The sequence below is a fragment of the Fukomys damarensis genome, unplaced genomic scaffold (assembly GCF_012274545.1).
Source record: "Fukomys damarensis isolate Sample0158 unplaced genomic scaffold, DMR_v1.0_HiC HiC_scaffold_20, whole genome shotgun sequence".
Classification (NCBI taxonomy): Eukaryota; Metazoa; Chordata; class Mammalia; order Rodentia; family Bathyergidae; genus Fukomys; species Fukomys damarensis.
Window position 1 is genome coordinate 43504860 of NW_022900932.1, and position 11023 is coordinate 43515882.

The window sequence follows — 11023 nt, forward strand, 5'->3', positions numbered from 1 at the left end:
CACCCCCTCCTTCCTTCTCCAATTCCCTTTTGCCAATTATCATTCTTCTTGTTATTTTTAGTTCATTTTTATTACATAAATTTCTGTTCACTGTGGGTAGTTGATACTTGTGACACATCTTAAATCTTTTTACTTCCCTATCCTTCTCCCTCATTTTTCTGGACCCCTTCCCATTTATAGAAGATCTATCTTCTTGTCTCCTTTCAGTTCTTTATTTTGGTTTTATTTGTACTTTGCCTATCTAATTAAGAGGTACTATGCTGTTACTATATGCTGTTTAAGCTTGCATATCTGATTTATTTCACCTAACATTATTTTTTCCAGGTGTATCCATTTTCTTCCAAGTGTCTTGAGTTTAGCCTTCTTTCTGGCTGAGTAATATTCTGTTATGTAAAGATAACACATTTTCTTTATTCATTTATCTGTTGAAGGACATATGGATTGCTGGGTGTCTTGAACTATCATTGGCACATGCAAGACTATCTCATTGGACATTTTATATCCCGGATTGTAGAAGTGGTACAGTCACACATGGGACAGTCATGAATGTACCAGCAGTGGTTCAAGCCACCCAATGGTAAGACATATGAATTATGTCCCCAATGTGAATGTGTTAACTGTGGAAGATACATAGAAGGGTAATAGTTGGGTCAAATGGAATTTCTAGTTTTAGTTTTTTGAGGAATGTCCACTCTGATTTCCATTGTGGTTGTACTAGTTTATATTCCCACCAATAGTGTAGAAGAGTTCCTCTGTCCCTTCTCCAGCACATATTATTATTTGATTTCTTGATGATTGCCATTCTTTCTGGTGTAAGATGAAATCTTTAGCATTGTTTTAACTTGCCTTTCTCTAATGGCCAGAGATGATGAATATTTTTCCCTATGTTAGTAATTTTTACTTCTGAGACATGCCTATTCACTTGCCTAATTTTTGATTGGGTCTTTTATTCTAGGTGTTCTAACTTTTTAGTTCCTAATATAGTCTAGATATTAGGTCTCTATCTGAGGAATAAGTAGCAGTTTATTGCCCATTCTGTAGGTTATCTCTTTGCCCCATTCCCTTTGCTTTACAGAAGCTTTTTAGTTTGATATAATCCCATTTGTTGGCTCTTGCTGTTCTTTCTTGTGCAGCTGGAGTTCTGTTCACAATGTCCTTGCCTACACCTATGACTAAAGGAGTTTTACCTATTTTATCTTCCAGTAAGTTCATTGTTTCTGTTTTAATATTTAGATCTTTGGTTCATTTTGATTTTAGTTTGGTTCATGGTGAGAGATGTGGTTCCAGCTTCAATCTTCTGCAAATAGATAGCCAGCACCACTCTTGTTGAATGGGCTTTCTTCCTGCGTATATTCTTGGCCCCTCTCTCAGATATCAAATAGCTGGGCTGGGGAGTTAGTTCATTGGTGCTACTGCCTGCCTCATAGGTGCAAGGTCCTCAGTTGATTTCTGGTACAAAAACAGCTGATATCTGTGAATATTTCATACCCCTATCCTATTCCATTGATCTATATGTCTGTTTTTATGCCAGTATCATGTTGTTTTTAATCACTGTTGATTTGTAGCATAACTTAAAGTCAGGTATTGGGATGCCTGCAGCTTTGTTCTTGTTGACCAGGATTGCTATTTTTCTTGTTGTTGTTACCCGGGATGAAACTCAGGACCTTGTGCTTGCCAGGCAGGCGCGGCACCACTGAGCTGTATTCCTGGACCCCATCCAGGAGTATTGCTTTTGCTATGTTGGATCTCTTCTGGTTTCATATAAATTTCAAGATTGTTTTCTCTAGTTCTTTGAGGAATGCTATTGGTGTTTTGATTGGGATTTCATTGAATCTACATATCACTTTTGGGAGTATGACCATTTTGACAGTATTAATGTATGTCAGTAGGATTGTGTCATTTTATTTTCTCCATGAAAGTGTTGTAAAACTTTGGTTAGATTTATTCCCAGGTGTACCTCATTTTATTATTGTTCTTGTTAATGTATCTCTTTAAAAAAAAGTTTTAAATTTCTAGCACTTGTTGATGGATACAAAGTCAAAACATTAAAAAAAATCTTATAACCATTTATTGAACTCTTTCTAATACTTCGATAGTAGATTCTTGATTTTTTACTGTTGATTTTCATAACTGTGAATAATGACTTTTGCTTTTGCTTCTCCAGTGTTCCCACCTTTTATTTTTCTTTCTTGCCTTATCACACTAGGTAAACATGCAGTAGAATGTTGAATAGAGATGGGGAAGGTGGTGTCCTTATCTTGTTCCTGATTTCAAAAGAATATGTTTCTGGTATTTTATCAAGAATAACATTGACAGCCGGGTGCGGTGGCGCACGCCTGAAATTCCAGCACTAGGGAGGCTGAGGCAGGAGGATCACTGTGAGTTTCAAGACTAACCTGAGCTACATAGTGAGTTCCAGGTCAGTCTCAACTACATAGTGAGACCCTGTCTCAAAACCTCCCCCCAAAAAAGAATAACATTTACTATAGGTTTTTGGTAAGTGTTTTTTATCAAGTTAAGGAAATTTTTTCCGGGTTTTCTTTTAACAGTTGCTGTCATAAAGTGTTTCATTTTACCATTTTTCTGGCTGTTTTGAGATAATGATATAGTTTTTCTGTGTATTTAATAACATTTAATATGCCAGTGCATTAAATTATATGAATGTATAATAGTTGCTCTGTTAACACAGTGAATAACATTTAATGTGCTAATACATTGATTAACATTAAAAATCTTCTAATTTTTGACACTCTTACATTTCTGAGAAACAGAACTAAAAATGTATTTATCTACCTTATACATGATTGTATTTAGTTTGCTGATATTTTAAGATTTTCACTTTTATGTTCATGAGTTAGATTGGCCTGCAGTTTTATTGTCATATGCCATTCTTGTCTGGGTTTGATGTTGAGTTCACATTGGCCTCACAAATTGGGCTGGCAAATTTTTCTCTTTTATTTTCTAAAATAGTTTATTGGCATAATATATATTTCAAAAATTTGTAGAGTATTTCATGTAATAACTTTATGCCTGATTTTTGGTGAGTTTAGATTTTAGGGTGTTTTGCTTTGTTTTGTTTTGTTTTTGGTACCGGGAATCGAACTCAGGCCCTTGTGCCTGTGAGGCAGGCAGTGGAACCACTGAGCTAAATTCCAGGCTGGAAGTTTATATTTTAAGCATTGCTTTAGTTGTTAAAATGTTTTGGGACTAGGCCGGGCGTGGTGGCACATGCCTGTAATCCCAGCACTTGGGAGGAGGCCGAGGCAGAAGGATCACTGTGAGTTCGAGACCAGTCTGGGCTACATAGTGAGTTCCAGGTCAGTCTCAACTACATAGTAAGACCCTGTCTCAAAAAACAACAACAACAAAAAATGTTTTGGGACTATTGATGTTTTTTATTTCTTGTGTGGGGTAAGTTGTATGTTCTTTTCTTTCTTTTTTAAATACTTCTGGCTATTATATCAAAATGTTTTAGCCAGTGATTTAGCTCACCAGTTCCGCCGCCTGCCTTGCAAGTACAAGGACCCGAGCTCGATCCCTGGTACAAAAAAAAAAAAAAAGAAAAAAAAAAAATTAAAACAAATTTACCAAAGTGTTATTTATAATATTCTCTTGTTTTTAAGATTTTTGTGGTATCTGATTTTATTTTCTTCTCTTTATTCCTCATTTTATTTCTACCTTTTTGTGATAAATCACATTTGAAGTTTTGTTTGTTTTGCTGAACTGGATGAAAGACCAGCTTTGGGCATTGTTCATTGTCTCTGATGGTCAGTCTAATAGTCTCTTATAGTCTGAAGTTTTGTTAAAATATTATTTATCTACCATAAAATGCACCCATTTAAATCCATTGATTACTTGTACCTTTATAAAGTTGTGCCAGCATCATACAAAAGATATCCCTTAAGTTGGTGGTGACAAACCTATGGCACTTGTGCTGCAGCCATCTGTTTATCATTGAAACCTCTAAAAGTTCACCGTCACTGCCTTTGGCCCCTGTGTAGTCAATCCCCTTTCCCACCCTCTGCCCAAGGCAACCACTGATCTAGTTTCTATCTCTACATATTAGCCTTTCTTGAATAATTCATGTAAGTAGAACGGTACAATACAGTATATGGTTGTATATATCTGCTTTCTTTCACTTAGCAAACTTTTTGAGTTTGTCCAATTCCTAGCATATATCAGTTGATCTTTTTTGTTGCTGAATACTATTCTATTGGATGGGTATATTATATCACATTTTGTTTGTACATTAATAATTGATGTATATTTGGTTTGTATTCACGTATGTTCTATTATGAACACTGCTGTTATTAATACTCTTGTTAAAAATCTTTGTGTGAATGTGTTTTCATTTCTTTCAGGTAGACACCAAGACATAGAATTGCTAAGTTTTATGAATTTTTAAAAAACTGCTATGTTGTTTTCCAAAATGGCTGCACACTTTTTAACATCATTAGCAATGTATGAGGTTCTAATGTCTCCACATTCATGTAAGAGTTCTCTGTATTGTTGGAGTAGAAGTTTTTTTCTTAGATATATGCGGTAAAAATATTTTCTCTTAATCTTTGACTTATCTTTAAGTGTTCTTGTATTTTTTAAAAATTGTGGTAGCTGGGCATGCACACATAGTCTCAGCTTCTCAGAGAAGCAGGTGGGTCATTTGAGCCCAGGAGTTGGACCTGCCTGGGCAACATAATGAGACTTTGTCTACAAAATAAATAAGTAAATTAATAAATTTTTGGTTAAATAAATAGGGTAAAACTTGCCATTTTAGTTATATAGAGTTGTACAATTCAATACCATTATATATCTTCATAGTGTATTATACCATCATGATTATTTACTTACTGGACTTTTCATCATCCTATACAGAAACTCTATACTAATTAAGCAGAAACTCCTCGTTTTCTATCTCCTAGTAACAGCTGTTCTACTCCTGTTTCCATGAATTGCTTGTTCTAGGGACTTCACATGAAGAGAATCAAACAATACTATATTATTTGTATCTGAATCATTTGACTTAGCAGTGTTTTCAAGATTCATCCAGATTGTAGCATGTTCAGAACATTTTTCCTTTTTGTGGTTGATTAATATTCTGTTGTATTTTATATTACTTTGTTAGGCCTGCCATAACTAAATACCATAGACTAGGTGGCCTAAAAAAGAACCATTTTTCTATCAGGTTTGGAAGCTCAATGTCTAAAATTGCTGATGGGTTTAGTTTCTCCTTTCTTTAGTTTCTCCTTTAGTTTCTCCTTTAGTCTTTCTTAGGCTTGCAGATAGTGGTGTCCTTATTGCTGCGTCCCACATAAGTTTTTCTTGGTACATATATCCGTGGCACTTCTCTTCTTTTAACACTAACCGTATTGGATTAGGACCCACTCGTGTTACCTCATTTAACTTCTTTAAAAGTCCTGTCTCCAACTACAGTCACAGTCTAAGGGTCCAGGAGTTAAAGCTTCAATTTAGGAATTTTGAAGGGACATAATTCATTGCATAACATGTACACAACACATTTTGTTTACCCATTCATCATTTGATGGACATTTAACTTTCTTCTATGGTTTGACTATTGTGAATAATACTGCTGTGAACCCTGGTATAGAAATATTTGTTCGAGTCTCTATTTTTAGTTCTTAGAGTAAAAACCTAGGAGTGGAATTCCTAGGTCATATGGTAATTCTGAATTTAACATTTTGAGGAATTACTAAACTTTTCTACATCTACTGTGTCATTTTACATGCCCACTAGAATTCCAGTTTTTCCCCATCACCACCAACACTTATTTTGTGTATGTGTGTATGCACAACGCATGTGTGTGCTTGTGTGGGTGTGTATGTGTGTGTTAAATAAAAGCCACCCCACTGGGTGTGAAGTGGTATCTAATATGTTTTCTAATTTTTTAAATTAAAAGAAATGACAGTACTGGGTATTGAACTCAAGAACTTGTGCGTGCTAGGCAGATACTCTCTAATTGTGGTTTTGATTTGCATTTTCTTAGTAACAAAGGATGTGAAGTCTCTTTTTCTATGTTTAGTGGTCATTTGTAGATCTTCTTTGAAAACCCATTTTAATTGGGTTGCTTACTTTTCAAAAAGTATAGACACTCTTTAAATATTTTGAATATTAGATTCTTACCAGGTATTATTTCCAAATTTTATTTTTCCATTTTTATTTTAATGTGGATTTTTCTTTTCACTATTTTGAAATTGTCTTTTGATGCAAAATTTTTGTTTAGTTCCTTTTTGCAATGTGTACATCTTTATAATCTCATTTGGCATTTTCCCCTCTGATTTCTTTTAGTTTTTTCTTTTTCTTTTTTGGTACAGGGGATCATACTTGGGTCCTTGTGCTTGGGAGACAGGTGGCAGAGCCACTGAGCTAAATTCCCAACCTTTTTTCTTTTTTTGTTTTTTTGTTTTGAGACAGGATCTTGCTATGTAGTTCAGGCTGACCTTGAACCCACTATATAGCCCAGACTGGCCTGGAGCTTGCAACAATCTTCCTGCCTCAGCCTCCCAAGTGTTGGGATTACAGGCATGCCACCACGCCTGGCCTCTGTAGTTCTTTGTATATGACTTCCTTTAGTTCCTAGAGGATATTTTTAAAAAGAGTTTAACTTTTTTGACTATAATCCCATTGCCTGAGCTTCCTTATGGATGGTTTTTGTCCTGTAAATGGGCCATGCTTTCTGTTTCTTTGTATGTTTTATAATTTTTTGATGAGAACTGGGCATTCTAAGTTGTGTAATATAGTATATCTGTAAATTGATCTCTCTCACTCCTCAGTGATTGCTGATTTTTGTTTCTTTCTTTTTTTTTGTACCAGGGATTGAAGTCGGCCCCTTGCACTTGTGAGGCAGGCAGTGAAACCACTGAGCTAAATCCCTGGCCCTGAGTTTTGTTTCTTAAGGGCTAGAACCATCCATTTATTTTTCCAAGCTATTTTTTGCAAAGTATTCCTCATCATTTATGGCCACAAGTTTCTGTTCTATTATTTTGCTCTAAGGTCAGCTAGTAACAAAGATGTCTTTAAGTATCTGGCTCCACAAAAAGGGACACAAGAGGTTCTACCTTCTTTGGCGCTATGATAGATACCACATGTGAGAGATACTGTAGTGGAGAGTAAAAAACTGATGCAGGTGTCTATGCCAGTCCTTTGGATACTGTCAGACCAACCAAAATGCAGAACCCCAAAATTTTGAAAGATGTCTCCCCATTGTCCCCCAACTAGGCACTTAATCAGTTGCTCCAGGATCATGGGCTGCTATGGAGTCTGGTGAATGAAGGAAGGCAATGGATTTATATACTCCTTTTGCTTATGAAATATCAGTAGCCTTTCCCTTTATGAAGTATTCTTGCAGCATTAAGAGTATCTGATCAGTCGGGCAGGGTGACTCACGCCTGTAATTCCAGCACTTGGGAAACTGAGGCAGGAGGATCACTGTGAGTTCGAGACCAGCCTGGACTACATAGTTCCAGGTCAGTCTCAACTACATAGTGAGACCCTGTCTCAAAAAAAAAAAAAAAAAAAAGTATCTGATCAGATTGTACTATTTCTAGGTCAGTTTTTATTTTGATAGAGGACTGATCTCTAGATTTTACTATTTTGCCATGTTGTATCTGTGGTTTGTTTGGAAGTGCAAATGTTTTAAATTTGATTGCACTTGTTTCATGGTTTATGGATCATGCTTTTGTTGTACTATTCAATAATTCTTTGCGTGAACCATGGCAACAAAGATTTTCTCATACGTTTTTAACATAGATGATGAAAGACCTCTTGTGTGCAGGCAGGTTGAATAGGAACTTGTAGAGGGAATTGGCTTGGTGAGAACTGTCTAGGAGCAGGGGACATGTCAGCTGTGTAGAACTTCCAGAGAGAACTGAAACACTGGTGCTGTTAGGAAGCTTTTGGTGGAATATTTCCATGCTGAGAGGGCTTTAGGAATTTTTAGGAAATTTTCAGCCTTCTCTAAACTTAGGCTGCAACTTGCTGAGGGACTACACAATCTGGACAAGTGGCCGAACATGTTTTCATCATACCACTGACTCTGCCACAGCTCACCACAATAGGTGAGACTCATTCTCCTTCAGTATCCCATCAGTGTCCTCTATTGAGAAAGCTAAATAGTCTAATTTTAAAGGGGAAATGCTCAAAACAATCACAGAGCATATATTGAAGGATGAATATGGGTTTAAGAGGCAATAAATTCAGCTGGGTGTGGTGTTGCACACCTGTTATCCCAGCACTCTGGAGGCTCAGCCAGGCGAGTCATTGGTTTGAGGCCACCCTGAGCTACATGGCAAGTTCCAGGGCAGCCTGGATGACATAGAGATCTGATTTAAAGTGTTTTTTTTACTTTCTATTGTGGCTTTCTATTTATTTTATTTTTTTTTGTTTTTTTTTTCCTCATTGAGTTTATTAGTACATTTTAAGTATACAGTACAGTTACATTCGAGAAATTGTACATTGTGCAACAGATTTCTTTTCTCATAACTATATGATTCTGAAGTCATATAGGAATTTTTTTTTCAGTACTAGGGGTTGAACCCAAGGATTCACACCGAGTCACACCTCCAGCTCTTTTTATTATTATTTTTAAATTTTACAACAGGTTCTCATCAAGTTGGCCAAGTGGGACCTGGACTTGTGATCTCTTGCCTCAGCTACTCTGAGTACTGGGATTCTAGGTATGCAAAATCATTCCTGGAACGTATGGTGGACCTGTTGGACACAAAGTTCCACCTTTTCTCCTTTCTTGGTTATTCTAGCAAATGGTATAATGCTTACAAACCACGATTTTATTTTTCGTACAATGGGCAAGATACAAGTGATCATGAGTGTTGTGTGCAGGACATGGGTGACCTGGAAAACAGGGAGCTCACAATAAATGATGGTTACAGTAGGAACTTTTCCCAACACCCTGCAATGTAAAGAGCAATTTAGGAATGTTTGTTTTGCCATTAGCTTACAATGAATTAGGTTAATACTTACCAAAGGGGATTGTAATAAAATAATTTGATATAAAATTACTATTTAATAGCTCACTGGTTATAAATAATTTTATTTTATTTTTTGGCATCTGAGATCGAACTCGGGTCCTTGTGCTTATGAGGCAGGTGCCAGAACAACTGAGCTAAATTCCAGGCCCTAGTTATAAATAATTGAATCATGTAACTTTCTGTGTTTCAGAAACCTTTTTCCAAGAACAAAGGAACTCAAATCAGTTGTTCATAGTGCTCCTGGTTGGAAATTATTTGGTAAAGTCCCTCCCCGAGAGAATCTTCAGAAAACTTCCAAAATCATTCAGCAGGTGAGTATTAATATGACTCTATAGTTTGTCATAACTCTTAATCATTCTTTTCTTTTTGGGCACCGGGAATCAAACTTGGGATCTTGCGCTTGTGAGGCAGGTGGCAGAACCACTGAGCTAAATTCCTGGTCCTAATCATTCTTTTCTTGATAATTAATTATATGTATTTTCGTTTTTATTTTTCTAGATACAAATTTTTGGGATTATAGTTATTTATAGCAGTTGTCTTTATTTTTTTAAACAGGCCACAATATTTTCTACTTATGACTTGAAAATTCTTTAAAGCAGCAGTTGCAAACCTATGGCACATGTGCCACAGTCTGTTATTATTGAAAGCTCTAAAAGTTTCAAAATCATCACTATTAAAGTAATAGAACATTGATTTTCTTTCCCAGTTATTGTTTGAATAGCTTTAAAAAAATTTAGCTTGTCATTCTCACCACATACTTCCAATTGAACTTGGTAACATTTGCCAATGGCATAGATTTTATACAGCAAAAACTGAGATCATCTGATTGAATTCCTTCCTTTGTCCCCTTTCTACTGTTTTGTCTAAACCTAGGGCTTTGTAAGTAAGAAAAGTTGCCACACAATCTGTTTATAGGAATTTACAACCCAGTTCTAATACCAACATTAGTACCCATGTTCTTAAGTTCTTAAGGTTTTCACACTTGTTTAACTCCTGAACTTGTGCTGTTGGTCAGTACCATGCAAGTGAGACTGCAAAGCAACGACACTGGATGAATTTGCAGTATTAATTAATTAATTAATTTTGGCGTCTGAGTTCAAACTCAGAACCTTGCAGTTGCAGGCATGGTGCCACTGAACTAAATCCCTGGCCCAATTTGCAGTATTTAGACTTCAGATAAATTATTGCTTAGAAGGGAATAAAAAATTAATTTCCTGTTTTTCTTTCCATAGTTTACCAAATTTATTTTTATTTATTTATTTTTTCTTTTTATTGAGGTTATTGGTACAATCTAGGTATACAATACAATTACATTCATCATTGGGATTCTGTACCTTTACATAATAGGTCTTGATTCTCATTTTTTCCCCTTGTCCCTGCCCTCCCTTCACCCCCTCTTCCCCTCTCCATTTACAAACACTTTATTTCCATTTTTTCAGTTTCTCATATTTTTTTCCTCTCCCTTATTACCTCTCCCCCACCCTTCCCACTTTCCTTACACCTTTAGCCCTTTACTTCCTATTTCACATTATTAATTGTCTCATTAGGATCCTGTGTACTATTATAGTTTTTCACACCAAAGAAACTATTCGGTATTTCAGTTAAAGAAATCTCTGTATGAACGTTAAGAATAGGGAATCCTAAAATAAAACTAAAAAGGAAAGTAAAAGAGAAAAGGCAATGATGTAACATCAAAATAATCCTTAATTCTGGAGATGAAAATGGTCCCTGAACATATTTAAATTGCTTCTTGCTCTTATAGTCTTATCTTATTCTTTTTTCATTATTTAGAGAATACTTTCTTAGTTTCTGTAATCAAACCCACGTAGACATGCCCTTACATATTTAGTACAATGTGTTACCCCTGTACACAGGGAAAAAAGTAAAAATAAAAATAAATTAACTTTTCTAGACCAATACGGTTGTCCATTTCTGTACAATGCCAAGTCAACACAGTAAATTAGGATGACATTTTCCAAAGTTGGCAGCACCGTTAAAGTTTCCCAAAATTCAATTTATAT

General features: G+C 35.7%; 1 protein-coding gene across 1 annotated transcript in view; it reads left to right on the top strand.

The window, feature by feature from the left end:
• Positions 1-11023, top strand: part of Tbc1d12 (TBC1 domain family member 12) — a 99395-nt gene that overhangs the window by 26303 nt on the left and 62069 nt on the right. Inside the window, exons 4-5 of the mRNA XM_019208677.2 lie at positions 8615-8690; positions 9193-9313. Coding sequence (XP_019064222.2) covers positions 8615-8690; positions 9193-9313 — 197 coding nt within the window. The remainder of the gene's footprint in view (positions 1-8614; positions 8691-9192; positions 9314-11023) is intronic.